Consider the following 24,960-nt stretch of genomic DNA (forward strand, 5'->3'; position numbering starts at 1 on the left):
AGAGGCCGAGGCATGAGGGCGCAGGGTGGGGGGATGAGCTGCAGCTCAGTGCCCCCTTCCCAGCCCCGGGTCCGCCATGCTCCGCCCGGCCGGGTCGATCGCCCACCGACACGTGGGTGCACGCACCAGCGGATGCTGTGGCCCCCTCCCGCGACAGCCAATCAGAGAGCGATATTCAAATCCCTGCTCGCTGACAGCCAATGAAAGGGGAAAGGGCGGGGCCTCGCGACCCGCGGTTCTCACGGCGAGCTTCATTGAGGGGGGAGCTCGGCGGGCAGCGAGGTCCTGGGAGCCATAGCAAATCTGAGGTACCGGGGGTACTGGGAGGCTCTGGGAGTACTGAGCATGGGGTAGCTGCCAGCTTGCATGCACGCTAGAGACCCTGAGGACTGCAGCTTTACCTTGGCACTAAGCCTCAAGGGATGGGGGGAGCCCATCAGACAGTGGGATGCCGTGGGCTCCAGTCAAGGATGGCACTCCTTGGGCAGGGGTGGGCAGCGATGTTTGCAGTGTCTCGTGGAGCATCCCTGGCAGGTAGATGCTTAGGCTCCTATCTGGCATTTGGTGTGAACAGGTCAAGAAATATGCCCCAGTGTGAAGGGGGGAGGCTGGAAGGTGCAGACACTGGTGCAACTTGCTGCATTGCAAATGAGTGTGCTGACAAACAAAAATTATCTCCGGGTTTTGACATTGACACTTGGCCCTGGTGTTTTTGGAGAGTAGCCATAGCCTTGATCAGTTGTTCTGAGTCAGGTGTCCATGCTTAGAGGAGCAGTAGAATGCTCACATCAGGGATGCTGGTCTCATCCTACACTGATTTCCTGTCCTTCAAATCATCCCTCCTCTGAACAAATTAGGCAGAACCCTCCCAGTACAGAGCATATCCTCAAATCCAAGGATTCAGCTTTTAACCCTGTGGGACAGAGGAGTTGATGGTGGGCAAGATGCTTGTGAAAAGCCAGGACAGAAGTATGGAGCCCAGCTGTTGCACCAGCAGTGCTTGTTGCCTTTCCAGGCTTTGCAATCAACTGTCCTACAGGTCTCAGAAACTTTAGTGGGATCAAGGACTTTAGGAAGAGTCTTGGTGGGTTTCCAAATTTCCTAAACTGCTCATAGCTACCCATTTATAGGGATAATCAAGAAGAAACATTTCCTTTCTGTGTGTTTTAAGAGAGCCTGAAGGAAGAAAACTTCCATCATCAAAATAGCAAAATGTGAGCATGATTCCGTCTGTTTGCAGGGGCTCCCAAACTGAGAGGTGTCAGCAGTTATTTGAGGGTGCAGCACAGTGCCCCCTTCTAAAAGAGGTCCCTGCTGGAGCATACTCTTTTATCATCTGTAACAATATGGATCACGCTGGTCACCTTGCACCTGGATGTCCTTCGATTCCAATACTGCCAGCTGAGAGCAGCAAACTACAGTCTGGGAATAACACTCCTGCTTCCACAAGGAGCCCGAGGCCAGGAAACCCTAAACTCTGATCTGCTGCTGCTGTTTCTTCCTCCTTTTCTTCCTGGCTGCCCCCTGCCAGCCGCTCACCAGCCAAAGATCTTCATCTCTCCTATGGACAATGCCTGGTTCAATAGACGACATTCCCTGCATGAACTTTGAAGCCAATATATTTGCAAAGAGCCTGTGCCAGCACTGTTTCCGAGCTGCAGAGGCTCACCAGCACATTATCCAGGTGAGCTCCTCTATCCCACCTGCAGGCTATGAATACTTCATTAAGGGCCCCTCTATTCCATCTTGGGACTCCATGTGCCAAAGGCTCAGCTGGGCTTTCTAGATGTCTTTGGAGGAAAGATGAATGAGGAGAGAGTCTTTCCAGGCATCGGAATCCATCATTTAACTGTGCTCAGGCCAGAGTTGGGAGCTGCCTTAGCAGGGAAGGGGTGGACATCAGGTATGAGATCATGGATGCTGGAAGGGAAGGCAGGGGTGTTGCAGATGCAAAGCTACAAGGACATAAGGAAAACCTAGCAGAGCAAAGGCTGTCCCTGGATTAATCTCTGCTTGATGACTACTGGCTTTTACAGCCTCCCTTACCTAAACGTACGGTCCTGGTGGATGTTCCTGTGGCCCCCAGCTCTGAGGTTTTGGGCTGGGGCTGAGTCGTGTCTCTGGGGCAGCATGCTGTTCCTGAAGGAGAAGTCAGGAGGGGGATAAATCTCATGGGACTTTGGCCACCAGATATCTTGATCCAACATGGTCCTTCAGCACAGGGCTGGACGCACAAGCTGCTTGGCTCTGACCAAGCGACAGCTGGTTTCATATTCACAGAGGGTTTCGTGTTGTTTGCTGTCCTCCAAGAGCGACTGGCCTGGGATAATGAAATAGTAATGAGCCTCCCTCTCTCTTTCTCACCCTCTCCCTCTCTGCCCTTGGCCCCAGGCCCTCTAAGGTTACCTCAGCCCTTCACCCATGATCTGCTTAGAGCTGTCACTTCTGAGCAAATGCCTGTGAGATGCTGAAGGGAAGGCAGTGCAGACAGCCAGCTCCCCAGAGCCTTCCCCACTGCTGCTCATAAGCCCCGCAGGTAATGGGGCTGGTGAGGATGCTGAGACACCTACAAACCCTAACAGAGAGAGACAGGGGCTGGGGCTGCAGCCTTCTCTGCAAAAATCTCCCTCCCTCTTGGCTCCGTTGCCTCTCTCTGGGCTATCTGGGTGGCAAGGGAGAGAAGCTACCAGTAGCACCAATGCCAGCGTGAGCTTCCCTGAGACCTCACCCGCACGTGCTGTCTCTGGGATGCCTGCAGCTTTCAGCATCAAACAGGAGCATACTGGGGCCTCTCTGGCCTCCTAAAGTAGGAGAAAAATCTCAGCACCGGGCTTGGAGAAGGATCAAGGGTTCTGAAGGCCAGACTGCCCTCAGAGGAGGAAGAAGAAGCCAGCATTTCGGAAGGACAGCCTCCCTCCTCATCCTCGACACGCTGACAGCACCATTGTACCCCCTTCTTCCTCACAGGAGCATGCTGTGAAGCTCCCAGAGCATGATGCCGGCGGCGATGCAGACCCAGGTGGGCCCTGGGATGCCCTCCATATCTTAGCCCCGCAGTGTGAGGTATACGTCTGCGTGGGCCCAGCAGAGGGGACAGAGCGGTGAGTACCAGCCAGGAGCTGCATTCCCTCGGTGGGAAGAAGAGAGAAGGGGGAGTGGGAAGCCAAGGGGGAATAGATGCCTTCTCTGTGATGCTCTGCACACCGGTGCCTGGGAAAAAGGGCTGGGCAACCTCCATGCCAGGCCCTCTAACTGTGTTTATCTTGGCTCTCCCAGGAGAGGTCAGGGGGCCACCAGAAGAGTCTCCTTCCTCACTGCCTCTAGGGTAAGGCTGGTGGTCCCAGGATGGGCTCTCATAGCCTGTGCCCATCCAGTGGAGAGAGAGGTGTTCTGGCTTGAGCTGCTGTGCTTCCATCCACCCCTGAGCTCTGTGGGCTGTGCTGGCCATCAGCTGTTCTCTCTCCCTGCCCCACAGCTGGCACGAGAGCAGAGAATATCCCCTGCTCAGCCCCGGAGCTGAGGGTGAGCACAGAGAAACTGGCACTGACCCCAGCGCCTGTGCCGAAGCCAACTCCACGCTTGCCAGGGTGAGATGGGGATCTCTTGTGGTTTGGGTTATTTTTGGTCTCCCCAGCCCCCTTAGCCCTTCAGTGCCACTTCTGTTGGTCACATTCAGAAGGTCCTGAGATACAAGGGAGGGGATCAGCTGAGGCACTTAGTCCCCACAGAGGAGGCTCTCCCCCTGAAAAGCACATGACATTCACTCTTGGATTCCTTCCAGTGGACTTTCTGATGTTGTTTCTCAACATGCTCATTGATGTTCAGCTGGGGTCATCTTACGCTCACCCAGCTCCTCTCCTGCTTCCTTTTTACCAGCAACTTTGGGCTGAATGGGCTGGGACTTCTCATATAAGCTCTTACATCCTTCTAGCCCACAAAAACTACCAGTCCCCATTGCAGAGATCTTCCCTGTCTTGTCTCCCAGGATGGGGAAATGATGCGGTTGTGGGACAACACTTTGGGATCAGGCAAACGGGACATGATGGGCCACAAGGAGGAGGTGTGGTCACGAGCCCCACAGGCAGACAGACCCAGGTGGGCTCAGCCTATTCGCTCTGGATCCTGGGTGAAAAGTGAGGCCCAGGACTTTAGGAAAGAAATCTGCCCACTGAAAGCAGGTACATCTGGTTTGCTCGTGTGTGAAATTCTAGCTGTGGTTTACTTTCCGCCCAGGGGCCTCTGAAGTTCACGGCAGATCTCTATTTAGATTTACCATCTTCTTACCCACTTCTGGTCCCAAGAGGTGTTCAACACCTCCATGGGCACCATGCAAATGGATGAGGCCCAGGGTCCATGAGATGGCATCTCTGTGTGTGTGTGCTGACCATGGACCGTGGATCTTCTGGGTGTTCTCTGTCTGCATGATTTGGTGTGCCCTCACTCGCAGCGCTGTGCCCCAGCCTCCCACCTTGCCTGGAGGGAGTCTGGGTTTTATCTCTGCCCTCCTGGACCGTTTCTAGCTCTCCTCCGAAGACCTGCTTTGCTGTGGACGTGGTGGCATCCCGCGTCGCTCGTGCCTCCCCCAGTAACGGCCTTCTCCCCGTCCCAGAGCACCGTCCTGCCAGCCAGAAGTCCGAAGAGAGCTGGCCGAAGCACCAGAAAACTGACCCTCCCTGGGCGTCCACCCCACAGCGTGCTGCCACTGGCTCCTCACTAGCCCACAGCGACCTGCTGGGTGGCAGCAGGCACCTCAGCAGCTCCCGAGTTCGGGAGTCGCGTGGGCACCCCAGCAGTGGAGGCGCAGAGGGGCGGCACGGGCTGGAGAGGCAGGAGTACACGGTGCTGGCAGACCTGCCAAAGCCCAAGCGCCTCGGCCAGCGGGATGCTGCTGACCGCTGCGGCTCCCGCACGCTCAGCCCTGGACGGGTGGAGGTGGAGAGGATATTTGGCTGCGAACGCAGGTGAGGAGCAATGGGGTTCCACAGCGGTCACTGCTGGAGGATCATCCCCATATGTTGTCAGGGGGCCCCTACCTCTGAATCATTGTGCCTCAGGGTGAGAACAGGGCTAGATGGCAAAGCTCAGCTTTCAGTTGTGCTTAGATTTCCTTTAAAGCAAGGGTTGGGTTTAGGCTCAGCACCTCCCAGCCTGAGGAGCTCCTGTATTGTGGCATGCAGGCATCTGAGGCCATTGGAAAGATGGAGCAAAGCTGCACCACTGAAAATGGAAGGAGCAGCCCACCCTCCTCACCCTCACAGCCACCTCCTCCAAGCTGCAGAACATGCCACAGAGCAGGGCAAGCCATGGCAAAAGGGAAGGAAAGATGTGGTCCCCACTCCAAGCATGCAAACTCCCTAAGATCCAGGGTCCACTGCCGGGAGCTGCTCAGGAAAGGAGGGGGAATGCCAAGAAGTAGCCAGTGCTGGCTGGGTCTCTGGAGATGCAGGAGTGGCTTCATCATCAGTGGCACAGGACTGGAGGGGACATAAAAAGGGACTAGGGAAGTATCTTGGAGAGGTGGTGGGATGTGAATGATCAGATGGAGGGAAGCTTAAGGAATACTGTGAAGGATACATGGGTGAGGCAGCAGGACATGAAAGCTGGGGTGGTTGAAGCAATGGGGACAGGGAGACTATGGTGCACACAGCGTCTGGGGCAGGCTTAGGTGGAACAGGGTCTGCAGGGACTCTGCCTCCAGGCTAAGCCTGGCAGCAGCTGGACAAACTGTGTGTGCCTGCAGGAAATCAGAGACCCTGGAGGCCTTCCAGGCCCTGGAGGAGGGCCGTGTGGACCGTCTCGATGGCAAGACCCCAGTGCCACCCAGCAAAGGCCACATAGTTCGGAGGCAATCCAGCCCCAGCCTGACCAGGGAGGTGAGGCTTGGCTGCCTGACAGGACCCCATCCCAACTCCCCAAGCTGGGTTGCTTTTCCCTGCCATATTTTCCTCCATTTCTGCCACATGCTTCTCATTTCCATTTCCCTGCCCCCTATTCCCCTCGCTCCCAGCTCTTGGCTCCTTTGATTCTTGAATGGCAGCAGCCCCTTCACCCTTTGGATGCACCCTTTGGGTGCAGTACAAGCTGGCACCATACACAGGGCTGCAACTGGGGAACTATTGACACTGTCTCACAGCCCCAGTCTCATCTTGTTCCTGCTCACTGGCATTTATTTTCTGTAGAAGAACTCTCTGCTCCATCTCCCCTGTTTCCGTAGGGTCAGCGGCCCTCCTGGCACCTTGAGCAGCACAGCAGAGACCCCAAGATGCCCTTGCGTTCCCCCAGTCCAGCTCGGCACCCTGAGAAGGTCAGCAGGAACCGGGGAGACCCCCTGGGCCCTGCCAGCCCCAGCTGGCGGCAGGAGAGAGGCAGCCGGAGCCCGCGCTCTGCGAGCCCAGCCAGCCGGTCGGAGAGGAGGGCGGGGGAGCCTGTTAGCCCTCCGTGGCGCTCAGAGAAAAGCTGGAGGAGCCGAGGGGAGCCTGGCCACCCGCCGAGCTTGGAGAGGGGCCGAGCCACCTGGCAGGCTGGGGGGACAGGGCAAACCCTGGAGAAGAAGAGTCGAGGGGACTCCCTGCATCCCACGGGCTTGGCGAAGGGCTCAAGTAGCAGTGGGCTGAGCCGGGCAGGGCCACCACCGAGGTCCCTCAGCCCCGGGAGACGGACAGAGAGCACATGGAGAAGCCAAAAAGAGATCTCTCCTCCTAGCCTAGTGCGGGGAACAGAGAGGCAACGAGTGAAGCCAGGGGAGCCGCTGCACCTCAGGGGACCCAGAAAGCCATCAGAATGCAGCTGGCAGAGCCTTCGGGAGAAGCTGCCATCCTCCCACCCTAGGAAGGGCACTGGCAGTGACTGCAAGGGCCAAGGCAAACCCCTACGCCCCATGAGCCCAACACGACCGCTGGAGCAGGACTGGAGGGCTCGGGGTGATGCCCACCAAGCACAGACATGGGAGGACTGCAAGCGCCAAGAGAAGCCTGTGTGCCATGCAGACCTGATGCGCCAGCTGGAAAGGGACTGGAAAAGCCCCACTAAATGTCCAGGTGTACAGCTACGGCCAGATGACAGCTGGAAAAGGCCTGACAGTCCAGCACAGCAGCTGGAGGATGCCTGGAAGGGTCCTGAGCACACCAGAGGCAGAAACAACCCAGAGAAGCCATTGGAAAGTGACTGGGATAACAAGAGTCTTTACCATGTGAGTAGGGCAGGAGCCAGAGCTAATGGGGACCCTGCCAGGCATAAAACTGGCAAGAACAGAGAGGGTGGGTCCCCTGGGTTGCAATTCTACATGTCGTGGCTCCTCCGGCTCTTCTGCTTCTCCAGACAAGCTGTGTCGCCTGCCTGGCACAGGGAAGAGGGAGGATGCTTCCCCCCAGTCCCATGCTGGGAGGCAAATGCTCAGATGTGGGAAACCGAGATGAGGGCTAAATCCCCATGGTTTCAGCACCTGCTTTCTCCCCATGCAGCCCCAGCTGGTTGGAGGCACCTTCCCACCGCAAACCAACACCAGCTCCTCAGGAAGCCTGAAGCCATGTTCCAATGCCAGTGAGAAGCGCAACAAGGTAAGGGCCAGACTCTGGAAATGGTGAGGAAAGGCAGCTGCCCTTCCTTGAAAGTCACTTCAGGTAGCAACACTTCACCTGAGCCTCCTAGGCACCTTGCTCACTAACAATGGGCTCCTTTGCCCATTTTCTTAGGCTGACAGCTGAGGTACAGATCCTATTCTTTGTAGCTACAGAGTGGTAAGCAGTAGATCTAGGACTAAAATCTCAGCGTAGCTGCTTTCTTTCCCTTTATTGCTGCCTGGTGCTGTGATGGCACTGAGTGTTTTATAGGGATGAAGTGGGCTTTAGTGGCATGAAAGATGATACAGTCAATTGTGTTGGCATTCCTGGGATGCCAAAAATGGCACGAAAGTGGCTTTGGAGGGCTGCACAAAGTGTCCCAGGAGCCTGTGTATCTGGCAGTTGTGTCCGAGTCCCTGCCTCCATTCCTGCCCCGTGCGTCAGTCGTCTTGGCCAGGTTGTCCCCTGTTAAGGATTGGCTTTGTGTGTTACACGAGGACAGCCTGCAGCCAGGCAGGAGGCTCCCAAGATCTCTGAAACTTGAAACGAGTGACATCCCTTCCCTCACTTCCCTTCCCCAAGCCAGAGAGGAACCCAGACCCCTGGCACAACTGGGGATGGTTCACCCCACCTAGCCCAGGTTTCTTCACCTCAGAGGCAGGCACCTTCACTTTACCCTGAGAACAGAAGCATTACCTTGGCTCTAACTGTACATCAGAGCCTGACATTTTGTGATGTGCAGCCCCCTGCCTCGTGCCCTTTGGGACCCTGTCTAGCAATGTCCCTTCCCTATGCTGACTGGCATTTGGTGGCACCAGGAGCCTCCCTGGTCCTGATACCACCTCTGCCAACACTGCAAATTGCTGCTTTAGGGGTTCCTTTGGGAGGGTGGGATATAAAACCGAGTAGCTTCAAGAGCAAAGGTGAGGACCGCACTGTGTGCACATGCATGCCAGGACTGCTGAATATCTGTGTTAGTAAAAACGCCTGAAATAAAAATAATCCCCGCCTGGAAGAAACCCGGCCTGGGCAAGGGCTGGGCTCCTGGCGCTCCCTTCCCGGGGCAGCAGTGGCTCAGCCCGTCCCTTAGCTGGGCTTCAACTTTGCCCGGGACAGCGGGGAGGGAGGGAAGGGGGCACAGCGCAGCCCCAGCATCGCCCCGGTCCGTCTCATCACGCCGGCCACCCCCCGACCCCTGCCCGGCCCCCCCTTTCCGTGCCGGCCTCCATTGGCTGCGGGCGGCCGGGGCGGTGGCGGCTGCTGCCATTGGCCTGCCCGGGCCCTCCCAGGAAGTTTCGGGGGGAGGAAAGAAAAGTTCTTTGGATTTTCGTTCGGGCTTTTTTTTTTTTTCCCCTCCTTTTTTCTTCTTTAGGATTTTTTTAAAATAATTATTATTTATTTAATAAGACGAGGAAAAAGCGAGGGGGGAGCGCGGGGCGGGCATGGTGGGGCCGCGAAAGCCAGCCGGCCGCTGAAGCCGCCCCGCCGCACTGGCTGCCAACGCCCGGCCCCGCCGCGACCCCGGCCTCGGCCCCGCCGCCGGCCGCGGCGCCCCCGCCATGACGGTGAGTCGGGACCGACCCGCGGGGGTCGAGGTTTGGGGAGGTGGGTGCCGTCCCCCCTGGCCGCGATTTGCGGGTGCCCGGCGGGAGCTCCCGGGGGCTGGGAGGTGGCGGAGGACCGGTGGGGCTCCCAGCTGTCAGCCTCCCCCTCCCGGGGTCCCTCTGCTCCTAGCCCGCTCCGGGCATCGCAGCTCCCGCGGAGACTCTGGTCTCGCCGGGAACTCAAGGCTGTTGCTGAGGGTCGGTGCCTCCTTGCCTCCCTTCCCCATCACCGCCGGCACCCCTCATGGGTTTCCGCATGGGTTCCCCTCTTGGGCTCCCCGTGGCTGCTCAAGAGCCGCTTCGTTACCGGCACTCCGTAGGCAGCGGGCACGGCCCCACCTCCACAGCCCTGGGTAACTGGGCTGAGGCCTGCCGAAGCTCACCACATCAGTGACCGCAATCGGATGCAAGATCCACACCCCTCCGGGCATCGGGAGGTCCTGCGCCCTGTGGGAATCAGATGTGGTTTTGGGGCAAGGAGTGTCCCATCCCTGGGGCGAACTTTGCTTCGTGCAGACGTCTGCCAGCCCCAGGAGGAAGGCTGTTGAGCAGAGTGGGGTAATGGAGGTGACGGCCGGGCTGTGCCTGCCGGCGTTTTGCACGGGGGCGATGGGAAAGGCAGAGCCTGTCACCCGCTTGCTTTTGTGGCACGTACAATACATCTGGGAGCTGCTTGTGTGCTTCATCTTGGGAGTGGTTTTGCTTCCACCAAACTGAGCTGGAGCAGTTTTGCTTTGCGTTTTGGCCTGGGGCCCATGCCTTGTGGAGCAGGTTCCTTTTTTGGAGGAGAGGAGACATTGTGCTTTCCGGGAGGCTGCAAGCCTCTTGCACCATCTCTGAGGTGAGAGGAAGCAGTGCTCCAGGTCCTGTGGTCCTGAGGAGCTTTTGGGAGTAGGAAGCATGGTGATGGCAGAGGGTGGCCTTGGAAAGAGAACACCAAGCCATCCCATCCCTGCCCTCAAACACGGAGCTTTCGTGGCGTTCCACAGCTTCTTCTCCACTTCTCCTTCCAGGCGCCTCTGTACCACCCAGGGGCCATTCTTTTGCTCCCACTCCACTTTCCTTCTTTGGTGTTTACATTCTTCAGATACTTGCAGGCTATTATCACCTCCCCTGTAGCCCTTCTTCAGCCAGAGCAGGCAGCTGCCTCTCCTTAACCTGCTCTTGTAAACCAGTCCTTTCAGATGTCACCTATGTCCCTGGTGCTTGGTGACTCTACCTGGTCAGCTGTGGGGCTGAACATATAACTCTGGTGGGTACAAATGCAGCCAGGCAAAATTGTTGCTGCCACCTCCTGAGCTGAAGTCTCACCATCCACAGCTCTGAGCTGTGCTGCAGGGTTGTACATTTTGCCAGGGGTGCATCCTGCCTCATCCTTACATCTCCAGCACCCGGATCTCTCCCAGCAGTTCGGCTTTCCTGGACGTTTCCTCTTCCCGCTGCCAGACCATTTCCTCTGGATGGGGGGGTTTGGTTTGAACCCTGCTCTCTGCTCTGCTGGTATCCTGAGCTCTTGATGCCGGACAAGGGAGCTGGATTTGGTTGTGAGGCAGGGGGAGAAAAGAGTATTTTGTGCATCACCTGAAGCCTTGCCCTGTGGCACTAGCCCTGCTATGACAAGAATAGTTCAAAGCCAATTCCAGATTTGTGGCTCCATGTCTGGGGGTGGCAGGGCAAATGGGGCCTGTAGGGAAAACAACATCCCTGTGCAATTCACCTGCTTGGGAGAAGCCCTTGGTGGGGATTTTCTGGCCCCGACACTGTGTTGAGGGCAGCATTTCTGGAGCAGCATGCATCCCGTTAGTGTTCATTGTTTCGGCACCTAATGCTTTGGAACTGTAAATCCCCAGTGAGATGAACCCCAGCTGAACCGAACTACAGCCCCAGCTAGGGCTCTTCACTCTTTCTCTCCCTAATAATATTGCTTTTCCTGCTCTGCAGAGCCCTTCTGCCGAGAGCACGTGTGTCCCGGGAGGGGGGAGCTTGTGCCTTGACGTTTCGCCTCCTTTCCTTCCCCCTCGCCGCTCCCAGTTCGGAGCCGGAGCTGAAGTCACTGGATTGGAAGGGATAACGGGAAAAAGGGTGGAGCTGCTGCCACAGGGAAGGAACTAATTTTTGGGGTGCTTTTTCAGAGCAACAGCAGGGCCAGTAGGACATCCAGGCCCCTAGGAATGGGGCTGCACATGTCCACTTTGTCTCCCAGCTGCAGACAGTGCCCATCGCCTTAGCAGGTGGCTTGGGGCTACCATCAGACACCTCTGGCCAAGCCTGAAGCCATGGCAGCCAGTGACCCTCCCCTTGGTGGGCCCCACCATGCCTCCTCAAACCAATATCTGGAGCACCAGGGTGGGCCAGCACATGTTCAGCTCTTACCACCTCATAAACTCAGGTGCAACCCAAGAGGGGCAGCTTTAGGAGGTGAAAGCAGGGAAAGGCATAGCTCAGCTGGATGGCCAGAGAGCTGGACTTGCAGGGCAGGCACAGCCAGCTGCTGGGTTTGTTCAGAGGCACATAGTGGCTGTGGGCTTGCAAAACCATCCCTTGGTCCTGGGTGGTGGTTGTGGCATGTGAGGACTGATGGTGACATACTTGACCAGTCTGGTACAGACCACTGGGAGGTCTAACTTTGGCACAAACTCTCCAGCAGTGTCTCTGACTGCTTCAGCTGCAGAAGAAGGGACAGATCAGCAAACCCTGGATTCTCAGGGAGAAGAGGTGTTGGGTTGAATTATTTGGTGGTGCAACTTCTTCAGAGTCAGCAGGGCTGGGAGGAGGGACCAGCTTAAGCCTGTTTGACTGAGAGCAAATCTAGGGAGAATGATTCCACTGAGTCAGCTCTCTGGTGCTCCACCTTGGGAAGGAGATAAACTGGTTGGGATGCTGCACCAATTGCATCAGGTTAGGAGGAGGTGGGGGGCAGGGGGAAGCTTCTTTCTAGCATGGGTGATCTGAGTGAAACTCTCTTCATCTTTGGTAGCTGTGGCTACCAAAGGCAGGACAGGCCTTGCAACAGGAGGGAGCAGAAAGACCCAGGTAAAAGAGGAGCCCCCAGCATCTCAGAGAGGATTGAGTCTTGGAGAAGGTCAGGTCTCTGAGAGGATCAAGTGCTGGTTGTGACTTTTCATTTCATCTCTACCCTGGGGCATCTCATTTGAAGGCAGCATGTTTTCACAGCTGTTGAACTGCCTCCTGTACCTTTGTGGTGAGGGCTGTTTCTTAGAGAGCTGTTTGTGTCTTTAATAAATGAGTGCTGGTGAAGTTACCAGAGGTAGCTGTGAGGCACGGATGGCCAGGGTTTGGACAAGGTGTGTCTAGGTAATTGCAACCCTGCCTCCGTCTCCAAGGCAAGCCTGGCTGTGGAGCACTCCCTTCTGCCCACTCTCTTTGTCCCTTGCCACCCCCCCTCTGAGTAAATACCTCTGAGGCTCCTTGTGGAAACCTCCCTGCTGCATATTTTTCCTTATCTTTTTTTTAACCTCTTTCCTTATCTCCTGCTTCCTCTTATAGGAATGACTGCCTACTGCTGAGAACTAAATCCACTTCTCCTTCAACACTGGGTCCTACACCCTCATGAGTTTCCTAAAAGTGATGCCAGGCTGTTCTCATTGTTGCTCTGCCCCTGCAGATTCACCTTCCACCCCCTGGCATGCAAAGCCCTTCTGTGGGTCACTCCAATACAGTAACCTTCTCTTTTGTCCTTCCTCTTCAGCCGGATCTCCTCAATTTCAAGAAGGGATGGATGTCCATTCTGGATGAACCAGGAGAGGTAAGCCTGAAGCGGGGGTCTGCCAGCTTCTGCTGCTAGACATCCCCCAGTGAGAAGTTAATTTCCTTCCTCCTCACTCACTGAGATTGGTCCTACTCAGAAAGGCAGCAGGAAGCTTTTGATGGAGGTGCCTCACTCTGTGTGCAGGTACAGAGGTTCACCCAGCACCTCCCTCCCAGCCAAGGGGTAGGTGGGGGAGCTGGAAGGGACGTGGAGGAGGGTGAAGAGAAGGCCACTAGGTCACAGTGCAGTGTCCCTCCCTGTTCCTACACTTCCCCTGGTAACTGCCTATCCGTTTCCCTCCTGTCTTCCTTTCCCTCCCCCTGCCCAATCCGCCTGCAGTGGAAGAAACACTGGTTCGTGCTGACTGACTCCAGCCTGAGGTATTACCGGGACTCAAACGCAGAGGAGGTAAGCGTGGTCAGCCCTTCTTCAGCCCTCCCTTCCTTCCCAGCCAAGGGGCAGAGGAGCACAGCCCCAGTGTCACCAGCATGCTCCCAGGAGAAGCAGCAGTGTCCTCTCCTCCTGAAAGGCCCTGAAAGTGGCACGCTGCTCTTGGCCAAGGGGATAATGTGGAGGGTAGGGGTGGCAAAGCCTGGGGGGTCTTGGTGGGATGTGAGGAGAAGAGCTAGTCCTACTCTTGGGCATCTGTGACTCCCTCAATCCATGCTGCTGTCTACCTCTCTGGTTGAAAGAGGCCATGCTGTGCTGGGGAGCTGAGACTGGCTCTCAGAGAGCCGTGGGATGAAGGCAGAGGCAGCCTGCCTGTCAGCTGGGGTGCTGGCAGGTGCTGAGGGCTTTTTCAAAGGTAGGTTTGCACTGATGTGGCAGTGGGTGGGCTGTGTTTGCAGGCTGATGACCTTGATGGAGAAATTGACCTCCGCTCGTGCACAGATGTGACGGAGTTTGCCGTGCAGCGGAACTATGGCTTCCAGATCCACGTGAGTGTCCTACACTGCATGGACACACAGCAACAGCCCCAGGGAGCACTGGCTGAGAATGCATGCTCCCTGTGTGTGCCAAGATGCTGAGGGGCAAGCTGTGCAAGCCTTTTGCCAGGACAGTGGCCCAGCAAGGCTGCTTGGGTGGCACAGGGGCGGCAGTGCTCAGGAATGTGAGTGCTGCCCTTCCGCAAAGGAAGGAGGAGGCTTTGCAGGGCTGGCCAAAGGCTGTGCTGGAAGTCGTCCAGAAGCCAAGCTGAATGCCAGGAGCTTACTTGACCTGTTGGCCAAGGCAGCTTCTCTAGAGCTTTGGGGAGGGAGTGGTGAGTGCTGCAGATCTCACTGTAGCCTGGCCGTCAGAGCTCTTGAGTAGCAACCTGTACCCTGGATCCAGCCCTAGTACAATCCCATCCTTGGCTACTTGCTGTGGCAGCAGGAGGTGGCTGCTAAGACAGCACAAACCCCAGTATTTACGGGTGTGTGCAGTGCTGGATTCCCCTGTGACCTGTTGCTGTACCCCAAGTGCTGGTGCCCAGCTCTCTGCACCTGAATGGCTGGATCACACCAGCTTGTGTATGGCCAAATGTGCCAGCAAAGTTTCTTTTGCCTTTGCTTGGAGATGGCCTCATGGAGGTCTTCTCTGGGAAGGGCATGTTTCCACTCCCACCCCTCCACCTGTCCCCAAGAGTCTTTGAGGCAGTGGTCAGCCTCTTGAACACTGTTCACCACGCATGTGAGCAAGTGCTCAGGGGTATTGGGGAGTGAGGGGAAGCTGCCTGTGCCTCCACCTGGTGCTGATGGGCCTCCATCACCTGCCTGCTGCAGACAAGGGATGCTGTCTTCACCCTGTCCGCGATGACCTCGGGCATCCGGCGCAACTGGATTGAGGCCCTGAGGAAGAACGTGCGCCCAGTCAGTGCTCCAGATGTCACCAAGTAAGAGTTTCCCTATGCCACCTCTTCCCTTTCTTGACACCCCTTTCCCGTGGCAGGCAGGGTCTGGGAAGGCCTGTCTGGAAATCCAGCTGTTCTCAGATCAGTCTTGCCCTCCGCTCCTCCTGAGCATGGCCTGGATACCTCAGCTGATGGCAGAGGTTGAGAGCCTGAAGACTGCTGCTCTTGCACCTGCTTGTTGCCTTGCCATATCAGTTTAACTGATTTTTTTCACCAGCATGGCTGGAACTGGGGTGAATCCTCCGTGGCCCATGGAGGAACCCGTGTCCCTGAGGCACGGGATGCTACAGGCCCAGCTTTGCGCTTGCACTGGGGTTCTGTAAGTCTGGGCTGACTGAGGGCAGTTGGTGGTGGCTCCAGGGGCATCCTCTCCCGTGCAGTGCCTCTCCTTCACTGGCTGCTGCTCTGGTTTCAGGCTCTCTGACTGTGATAAGGAGAACTTCCGCAACTCTGTCCCCCAGAAGGGCTCGCTCCGGAAGGAGGAGCAGCAGCGGCTGGGCTCAGGCCATGAGGGGAACTCGAAGGGCACTCACTGGAAGGCAGACGGGCAGCACCACGCCTTTGACTACGTGGAGCTGTCTCCCTTGCCACAGGACCCTGGGAATCAGGGGTCCCCACAGAGGACGAGAGGGAGCTTAAGGATCTCTGACCGAAGTCCCAAACACGAGGAGCTGGAGCGGGACCTGGCCGTCCGTTCAGAGGAGAGGAGGAAATGGTTTGAGGCCGCTGATGGCAGAGTCCCAAACAGTGATGGCCCAGTGGGAGACCCTTCCCGCAGGGCTGGGGAGCAGGATCTCCCTGCTCCCCCACTTTCAGAGGACCAGCGGCTTCGGCTGAATGAGGAGATAGAGAAGAAGTGGCTGGAGCTGGAGCGCCTGCCCTTGAAGGACTCACGACGAGTGCCTTTGACAGCACTACTGAATCAGAGCAAAGGGGGCCATGGAGACACCAGTGAGGCACTGAAAAAGGAGGTAAGAACATCTCTCCTCTCAACCTGGGATTCTGGTGGCCTTGTTAATGTGGTAGCTCCCTGGTAGCAGGAGGCTTTACAGAAGAGCAAGGCAGAGGTGCCTGGAGATGTTCATTCTTTCTGGCTCCCTTTGCCTACGCTGCAGTGCATGGGAGCTTTTGCATCCAGGTAAAGTGAGGGCAGGCTCCTGCCTGGAGACGGTTCCCAGGCCACATTTTGGTCCAGGCTAAGCTGTTGGTGGCACCCCTTGCCTGGAGCATGTGTTTCCAGGGAGTACAGCAGCCTCTCTTTTCTGGCTGTTCCCATGCCTGCAAGTGCTTCACCTGTCAGCCCTTGAAAGGAGCCATGCACTTGTCTGTCATGCTGGCTACATGTGCAGCAGTGGTTTCCTCCAGCACAGATCCTCCTCTAGAAGTTGGGATGTCTCCTCTCCTCCTTGCTGGCACTTACCAGGCCGGGTCTGACTTTTGCCAGTTTGGTCCCTTGGCAGGCTGCTGTTCTTGTGGGAAATCAAAGGCTTTGGCCGTGCATGGTCCTTCCTTTCTTTAAGCCCAGGGTTTGGATGCAGGATGTTGGTTGGGCTGTGACACTTTTCCATCCCTGGCTGAGCATCTCTCTCCCCTCCCTGGCACAGGTCCAGTCGCTGCGGGCACAGCTGGAGTCCTGCCGGGCCCGAAATGAGAGCCTTCGGGAGGCAGCGAAATCCCAGGGAGAGAGCCAAGTGCCACGGGGGTACATCTCACAGGTGAGCCAGGACACAGGACCCTGGGATCACTCCCAGTCCCAAACTGGGTAGTGCTGGGACTCAGCTCATTAGGGAGCAGGTATTGCTAATCATTGGGTTGCCATGGGGACTCTAACTGGGCCCACTTGTAATCAATGTTAATTACACAGAGGCTGGTGAATCTTGCCTGGCCTTAAAGGGGCCAGAGTATAAGTGGGGAGGAGAATGGGAGAAGAGGTGCAGGATCTGTGCCCTGCTTTGTGCATGGGCATGATGCTGGCCTGGGTGAGGAGTGTGAGACGTCCTCCAGCTTGGGAGTGGGACTGCAGCTTTCTGCTGAGCCCCCCACGTGCTCCCTGGCAGTTTACAGCTTGACATGTGGTTCTTGCTAACAGGGGCTTCTGAATCTCTTGTTGTAAGCAGTCTGTCAGGCCCTGGGGAGCTCCCATCCCTGCCAGAGCTGCCTGAACCCTGGAGGTCACTTTGACAGTGCAGCCTGTTTGTTTGCTGGGGCAGCACGTGGGAAAGCCCACAGAGCAGGGCTTGCTCATGCTTCAGCCTCTTCTCTTCTTTTATTTTCTTTCATCCAAAGCAAGCAAGGTCACATCCCACGGGGCTTTCCTGGGGGGTGGCTGCTGTTCTGTCACACTGTGGAGATTTCAGGATGTGCCCTATGTGTGGAAAGAAGCCAGGGGGGAAGGAAATTTGGGCTAAGCCCAAAGCCTGATGCAGAGTTGGCTGTACCTAGCCCAGATAAAGAAACCCACAAGCCCTGTGGTGCCCAGCCTAGCCACTTACCAGTCACTCCCATCATCTTGATTTAATATTTACAGCTCACAGGCCTTTTTATGGTCAAGAAAAGGAAAGGGAGTGGGGAGGAATGGCACCTTATCTTTCTAATAGCTTGGCTTAAAAGACCAGCATTTCACATCTGAGGCCAAACTTGGCCTTTCCCCAAAGGGCTTGTTCTCTCTCAGTCTGCCAAGGCTCACAGACAGCCCATGGACACTAAACCAATCCCTCAGCTTTTCCTTTGGTCGATCTGTGGAGTTTCCCAGCTTGCTTTGTCTCAGCAGGGAGGAGTAGCTGACAAGGACTTGCATTCCCACATGCTGCAATGCTCTTTATATTGGCCTTTGCCTTATTCCTAGGGGAAGGAATGAGATGGAAAGGGGCTGTTGGGGGATGTGATGGCTTCCTGGCTCTCTGCTGAGGTCTTCGAGGCCCTCTCTTTTTAAATAGTACTCTGGCATGTTTGGTGGTGATCAAATCCTTTCTGAGTGTCTTGGGGCAGTGCTGCCAGTATCTGAAGCAAAAGCAGATGTGGAGCTTCAAGGTGGGAACCACTTTCTTTGCTGCAACACCAGTTAACCACAGCATTCAGCATCAAAAGAGCCATCCCCTTCGTCTCAGAGCCATCAGTAAGGAGGGCAGGCTGTGTGAGGAGGATCCCTAACCATTAGGCTTTCAGGAGGGCTCTTTGGCAGCTGCTGTCGGGCCACAGGGCAGTGCAGGGTGTTATTTTTCAGGAGAAGAGGCTCAATTTTCATTGATTCCAGGGGACACTGCTTCATTTAAAAGGCAGATACCAAGACACAATTCCCTCTGTTGATCTTTTCCAGCCAGGCAGTGCAGCCTGGTGGAGGGTCTGGACTGGAGTGTCAGATGCATTGTTCCCACTTCTTGGCCCAAGAGGGACCTTCCTCTTTGGTCTTAAAAAGTGCAAGATGAATGTTTGCAAGATGTGTGTTCCTGTCAGGTGGTTGTGTTCAGTGAGAGAAGTGCCACCTCACTTGCAGAAGGCAAAGACCCTGCTGAGGAGTGGTCTCTCATCTCTGAAAATGGCCCTGGGTGTGGCTGAGGTTTGCAAAGGCAAACATCAGCCCAGCCAGGTGCCTGGCCTGGCCTGAGTCCTCCTGGTCCCTTACCACTCCTTTGCCTGGCATGGCAGGAAGCCTGTGAGCGCAGCCTGGCTGAGATGGAGTCTTCCCACCAGCAAGTGATGGAGGAGCTCCAGAGGCACCACCAGCGGGAACTGGAGCGACTGCGGCAGGAGAAGGAGAGGCTCCTGGCGGAAGAGGCAGCAGCAACAGCAGCAGGTAGGAGAAAACACCAAGCTGTACCCTCCTCATTCAAGTGAAACCCTTCCACCTCTCCCAAATGTCTCTTGCCAGAAACCAGTCATCTCAGTCTGCTGGACTGACCCTGCTGGTGTGAGGCTGATGCATCTTGGAGCATCAGCTTGGTGCTCCTTGGACCTGTGCTGCAGAGGCTTCTTGGGCTGGGTGGGGCAGGGTGGTAAAAGATTCTGTAGGAAATGGAGTCTTGCATGGGTGCATGAGTGGGAGAGGACCAGCACTTTCCTGTAGGTGAGCAGGGCTGGCAGAGGTGGCAGGGAGCTCCCACACTGCCCTGTCTTAGTTTCCTTGGCAGCATTTGGTGCATTGGGATAATTATGGGACATGGAGAGTGCAGGGGATGCCCTGAGGGCAGAAGGGAAGGAAAGGGAGTCTGCCAAGACAGTCTGAGAGCCTGCAGTGGCAATACCTCAGGCACTTCCCTGGCATGGTTTCCCCAGATGTGCTGGAGCTGGCACAGCCTGATCCCCCATCTCCCACTGTTGCCCCTCCACAGCCATCGAGGCACTGAAGAAAGCCCATCGGGAGGAGATGAATAAGGAGCTGGGCAGGACACGAAGCATCCAGCAATGCAGCTCGATCTCAGATGCCCTCCAGAAGCAGCACCAGTAAGAAAGCACCTCTCCTGTTTCCCTTGCCTGACACTGCTGCCCTGTGCCAGTGTCACCACACACCTTCTGCAGCCATAGCCTCCACCTGTCCCTCCTGCAGCACCCCCAGCTCCCTCCTCGGGCAGTGGGTGCCCAGTGGTGACTGCCAGGGCTGCTGGAGCCGTAGGGCAGGGAGGTATATCCCCTGCTTGGCTATATTCCATATAGCATCTCTGTTTTCCCTATAGTTCCTTCCCTCTGTTTTCTTCATGGGAAGCTCCTCCATGTCTTTGGCATGGCTTGAAGCTCCTCAAGGCATCAGGCTTGTGTGCAGGAGTGGGAACTGAAGCCTTGGTCCACAGGGAGCGTTGTTTTGTGCTGATGACTGGTGTGGAGAGAGGCAGCCGTGGCAGGGGGAAAGGCCGTGCCAGCGGCCAGGTTGCAGGGCAGTGCTGAGTTGGTGCCCCTCTCTTGCAGGCTGGACGTGGATTCTCTGAAGCGGGAGCTGCAGGTGCTTTCTGAGCAGTATTCCCAGAAGTGCTTGGAAATTGGGGAGCTCACCCAGCAAGCAGAGGAGAGGGAGCAGACACTGCAGCACTGTCAGCAGGAGGGGAAGGAGCTCCTCCGGAAAAACCAGGCAAGAGAAGGGCTTTCCCTGCCAGCAGAGACCGCAGAGCACAGCACAGCCCCTGTGTTAGAAGCCCCCACTCTGGTCATATTTCTTCCCTTCTGAGATGTTCTCATCAGAAAGAAAAAAGATTAAGAGTCAGAGGCTATGGATGGGCTTGTCTTAAGTGTGGCAAAGTGTACTCTGCTGGTTGTAGGTGCTGCCATTGTCGGGGGGGTTGGGAGGCGTTTCCAGCTGGAACAGGGCTGGCAATGACGATGGAGAGGCCAGGACAGCAGAGACTCTGTGTCATGGCCGCTCTGATGTTTTTGGTGTTGCCTGCAGGAGCTGCAGACCCGCCTCTCGGATGAGATCGGGAAGCTGCGGAGCTTCATTTCGTCGCGAGGCTCTCTGCACAACAACGAACGGAGCTCCTGCGAGCTGGAGGTAGGGGAGGTCCCCTCAGGCTGCCCCACTGCCTCCGTCCCCACCCCACGCCGAGGATCTTCTCCTTGACGCGCTTTTGGCTTGAAGTGGGTAGGAGGAGGGTGGTGGAAGGAGCAGGAAGCTGGTACGCAAGCTTCCCCTCCGTGCTCTCCTGGGCCGCTGGTGCCGTTTCCTGCCCCAGCCCTCCTGGCCCTTCCTTCCTTTGCCGCTGCCGCGCTTGCGTGGGGGCTGCTGGCCTTCCCTTGCTGGTGGCTCTTGAGTCACCTCTGGTTCCTCTTCTTCCTCCCCGGCCCAGGTACTTCTGCGAGTGAAGGAGAACGAGCTCCAGTACGTAAAGAAAGAGGTGCAGTGCCTCCGGGAGGAGCTGCAGATGATGCAAAAGGTCAGCGGTTCTGGAGGCCACTGGGAAAGCAGCAGGAGAGGGAAGGAAGGGGAGCACCAGGGCTGCATGTGAGCTGGGTTCAGCTCAAATCTTCTCACTGGTACTCCTCATCCCTCCTTCCTCCTGAGCACATAACAGCCACGTGCTCCAAACAGTCTGGGCTAGCATTGCTTTGTACATGGGAAATGTGCCAGAGACTTCACCAATTTCCCCAGGTATAAGCATGGATAAGCCAGGAACCCTTTTTTCCCAGGTGGGAAGTCCAGATAAAGCCTGTCCAGCGCTCTGCTTCCCCAGCCACCTTCCCTTCCCCTAGTTGTTGCCTGGCTGGGTGGATGTATTGATGGGTGTGCTGCTCCCTCCACTGGCAGCAGCTCCTTCAGAGGAATTTTCAAAGGCCCCTGCTAAAGGGGAATCTGAAGGAAGTTTTGATGTTCAGTGATGTTCAAAGAGTCTGGGACTGGCCCTTTCAGCATCCCATATCTCTGGTGGGGTTTATTTTTCCCATGGGGCTGGCCCAAAAGCATGTGCACCATAGAATTACAGAATTGTCTGTTGGAAAAGACCTCTAAGCTCATCAAGTCCAACCATGAACCTAACACCACCATGGCCATTAAACCATGTCCTGAAATGTCATGTCCACACAGTTATTGAACATTTCCAGGGAGGGTGACTCCACCATCTCCCTCAGCAACCTATTCCAATGCCTCACCACTCTTTCAATCTAAACCTCCTCTGGCACAATTTAAGGCCATTTCCTCTTCTTCCATCTCCTGATACCAGCCCTCCCCTCACTTTACTACAACCTCCTTTCATGTAGTTGTAGATGAGAGATCCCCCCCATCACCTTCTCAGTCTAATGTTGCAGATCCTTGTTGCTGCAGGGCCAGCAGCTTTGCCTTCCTCCCCAGTCTGGGGTTTAAGAAGCACTACCTCCACGCTCTGAATGGTTTTGGCATGGCCCAGATTGAGATGGGCTTCAAACTCAGGACTGGCTCCCCCCTCCTCACCTGCTGGCCCTTCTGCTGGACTTGCCTGGCCACTCTTCTTAATATCAGCCCTAAAACCTACTGACCTCTCTCCCTCCCCTGGCAGGATAAGAGATTTGCCTCAGGGAAATACCAAGATGTCTATGCAGAGCTGAACCACATCAAGGTGCGCTCGGAGCGAGAGATCGAGCAGCTGAAGGAGCACCTGCGCCTCGCCATGGCAGCTCTGCAGGAGAAGGAGTCACTGTGCAACAGCATCACCAAGTAATGGTGAGCACCAGGGGTGCTGTGATGTGCCCTGCAGCTACAGCTGGCTGACACTGGCTGCCCTGCTTTGACAGCGGGGTGGAGGCTGCTCGTTCCTCCTACTCTGCCCAATGCTGAAACTTCAGGCTTAAACTTTTCCTTCTCTGCTTCTTGCATCCCCTCCTTCTGCACCTCTGGCCCTCCTGTTGTCCCTGGCATTCTCCCAAGGTCCCCAGCACCCTTCTAGCTCTGCTGCTCTTGATGCTTCTGCAGCCACAGCACCAAGCACTGCTCAGCCAGGGGGGAGCTGGCCACATGCTGGCCTTTGTGCCATGGCTTGGATGACGGCATGGGGGTGGTTGTGCACTACCTCTGTAGGTGATGTTTCTGCTGCCTTCACCTTTGAAGTGGTTTCTCTGTGGCAGCATGGAAATTTTAGGTCTGCATCAAAGCAGCCCTGACTAGACCCAGCCCTCCCACACTCACATGCAGGCATCCCTGCTGTGGCTAGGGAGGGAAGCAGGGTGTCCTCTTGTCTGGTGCTCTTCTGCTTCTTGCTTGGATGCCATGGCCATTGGGATTGAGGTCATGCTGCCCCACCAGCCCTTACTGGTGGGCATTGAGATGAGTGGGTCTGTAGCAGGGCATGCCACAGCCAGCCCTGGGGGGGCAGAGGGGTCAGTATTTCTCTGCTTGCTGGAGCCTTTCTAAACCATTTCTGGTTTTGTCTCTCTCCAGGTCTGCCCTGTGTTTGTTTTCCTGTTCTTGTTTTGTATTTGCTCCATTCCTCACTTGTGGGGAGAGGGAGGTTGGATCCCATCCGTTGTCACCTTGGCGAGGAATCCCCCACCCCCCTCAACCTCCTCACTCCCCTCCCAAAGCTTTTTTGATGGCCCCCTTTCGCCTGCATACCTGAGCACATTGTTTGCACCTTCTTCAGGATTTTATATGTGAAAATTATATTTTATAGAAAAATTTTTTTTCCCCCCAGGGAAAGAGGGGAAGAGGAGGGGGAAAATTTTTACTACATCACCAGCATTTTCTAACCTGAAAAAAGAGAATCTGGTTTTGACCCCTACCCAGCCCTCTTGCTTCTGGCCACACAACCACTTTAGTCACATATTCCCTCTCTTCCAACTGTCTCCATGGCCCCCCTGGGATGTATGGTGAGGACTATGCTCCCCCACCCTACACCGCCCCCAGGGACCTGCGGGGAAGACAAACAAGCCATAGGAGGGAGCCGCTGGGGCAGTCTGCCATGGACATGCTTGCCTGGGACTTCTGCAAGAGGAGACCCTGGCAAGAAGTCTGCATGATCGAGCTCTCTCCGTGACTGTCCCTTGGCTCCTTCAAGCACTCAAGCTGGCAGGAGCCCAGAGCCACGGGGCCTCTCCTTTCCAGGGAGCAGGAGCCGTGAGGCTGCTACTGCACCTGCTGGAGCCACCCCCCCTCCAAGGTGGCAGCTGCTGCTGTGCTGCACCCTTCAACTTTTAACTTAATAAAATCTTCCCCTGTTGCTGAGAAAAAGGCATTCCTGGAAGGGAAGGCTGCTCTGTGGCCCCACCCCAGTCTGGCACTGGGGGGGGTTGTTTTTCCAGGTTTCTATGTGATTTTGGGACACCCCCACCCATCTCTTCTCTCCCTCTGGATCTGGGGAAGGAAAGCAGCAGGAGCACCCCCAGGCCAGGGCCAGAGAGGGAGAGGAGCCCTGCCATGCTATTATCTAGCTGTCTGCTCCACTACTGGGTGTTGAGGGGAAATAATCTGCTTCAGCAGACCACTCCAAAAATCCCTTGTGGACCTCATGGAGGAAGAGCTGAGCCTGGCCTGTACTAGTAAAGCCAGTACTGGGGGAGGCAGATGGCACTGCAAATTACTGGCAAACAGTTTATGTTAAACCTGGGGGAGATTAGAAGGATCTCAAACACTTCCATCTCTTGTTTTGGGTGCAGCTTTTTCTGGCAGAATGGAGGACGTGGGAGTGACTCCTCATTCAGCTCCCTCCCAATGTACACATCAGCTCTTGCTCTGCAGAGAGGCCACAGGCAATTAGAAAAAGACCCTAACTGCAGGCTTCTGCTGAGGCTAGAGGCACCAGCTGAAGAGGGGATGGCAAAAGGCTCAAGGAGGACCTTGAATGGAGGTGACAGATACATTGTCTGGATAGCTGGAGTATTGCAAGACATGGGGGTGAGAGCGGGGTGGAAGGACATGGTGGGAGGCACAGTGAGGAGGGTCAGGGCAGCACACCTTAGCTCAGCATATGATAACCTCACTGTGGTGTCCAGAGAAGGGCAATGAAGCTGGTGAAGTGTCTGGAGAAAAAGTCTCATGAGGAGCAGCTGAGAGAACTGGGATTGTTTAACCTGGAGAAAAGGAGGTTCAGGCAGGCTTACTACTATCTACTACTACCTGGAAGGAGGTTGTAGTGAGGTGGGTGTTTGTCACTGAACAAGAGGAAATGGCCTCAAGTTGCACCAGGGGAGGCTTAGATTGGATATTAGGAAAAGTTTCTTCACTGAAGGAGTGGTCAGGCATGGGAATAGGCTGCCCAGAGAAATTATAGTCCCTGGATGTGTTTAAAAAAAATGCACAGACACAGCACTTTGGGACATGGTTTAGTGGGGGCATGGAGTTGATGGTTGGACTTGGTGATCTTAGAGGTCTTTTCCAGTCTTAATGATTCTGTGTTGTACCAGTGTCCTGCAGGGCAGGGCAGGCAGATGCAGACTCCCTCCTCCATGGGCACAGCTGCAGTGACTGCTTTGCCTAGGTGAGGCAGGCAGGCTGCTTCTTAAGTCACAAATTCTGGTCAGACTGATTTGCAGGCTTTCATTGTGCACATGAGGCCCTTGGGCACCCTGGTGGACGGTGCAAGAGGCCAAGTTCTGAGCTCAGCAGCTGGCTCCCTGTTGCACATGCACAGAGGCAAGCCTTGCTCTGACTGGGGCTCAGCCTTCAGCCTAGAAACCCACCTGTCCCTGTGCTGCCCAAGCTCCAGGCTTTTCCCTCTGCTTCCCCACAGGACATGGCTGCTGCTGTTG

General features: G+C 56.0%; 2 protein-coding genes across 7 annotated transcripts; both read left to right on the top strand.

Annotated features, from left to right (window-relative positions):
- Positions 1 to 240: 240 nt before the first annotated feature.
- Positions 241 to 6,120, top strand: LOC137442776 (TRIO and F-actin-binding protein-like). Its single transcript, XM_068141750.1, has 6 exons — positions 241 to 308; positions 1,241 to 1,684; positions 2,968 to 3,101; positions 4,521 to 4,961; positions 5,741 to 5,873; positions 6,076 to 6,120. The coding sequence occupies exons 2-6, from the start codon at positions 1,571 to 1,573 to the stop codon at positions 6,118 to 6,120; spliced, it is 867 nt and encodes a 288-aa protein (XP_067997851.1). The 5' UTR covers positions 241 to 308; positions 1,241 to 1,570.
- LOC137443070 (TRIO and F-actin-binding protein-like) lies at positions 5,743 to 24,557 on the top strand. 6 transcript variants are annotated; one of them, XM_068142408.1, is made up of 16 exons: positions 5,743 to 5,873; positions 6,215 to 7,189; positions 7,461 to 7,556; positions 12,873 to 12,929; positions 13,272 to 13,340; positions 13,781 to 13,870; positions 14,696 to 14,805; positions 15,239 to 15,794; positions 16,428 to 16,538; positions 18,469 to 18,616; positions 19,152 to 19,263; positions 19,723 to 19,882; positions 20,198 to 20,299; positions 20,595 to 20,681; positions 21,777 to 21,940; positions 22,655 to 24,557. In XM_068142408.1, the coding sequence occupies exons 2-15, from the start codon at positions 6,263 to 6,265 to the stop codon at positions 21,936 to 21,938; spliced, it is 2,787 nt and encodes a 928-aa protein (XP_067998509.1). In that variant the 5' UTR covers positions 5,743 to 5,873; positions 6,215 to 6,262; the 3' UTR covers positions 21,939 to 21,940; positions 22,655 to 24,557. The 6 variants fall into 6 exon arrangements, with proteins under 6 accessions (XP_067998509.1, XP_067998510.1, XP_067998511.1 ...); XM_068142409.1 differs by lacking the exon at positions 5,743 to 5,873 and having other exon boundaries at positions 6,262 to 6,304; positions 6,703 to 7,189; positions 22,655 to 24,552; XM_068142410.1 differs by lacking the exons at positions 5,743 to 5,873; positions 6,215 to 7,189; positions 7,461 to 7,556 and adding an exon at positions 8,819 to 9,124 and having other exon boundaries at positions 22,655 to 23,850.
- Positions 24,558 to 24,960: the final 403 nt, after the last annotated feature.

The sequence above is a fragment of the Melanerpes formicivorus genome, unplaced genomic scaffold (genome assembly GCF_026170545.1).
Source record: "Melanerpes formicivorus ecotype bairdi unplaced genomic scaffold, bMelFor1.0.p_v2 SCAF_8, whole genome shotgun sequence".
Lineage (NCBI taxonomy): Eukaryota > Metazoa > Chordata > Aves > Piciformes > Picidae > Melanerpes > Melanerpes formicivorus.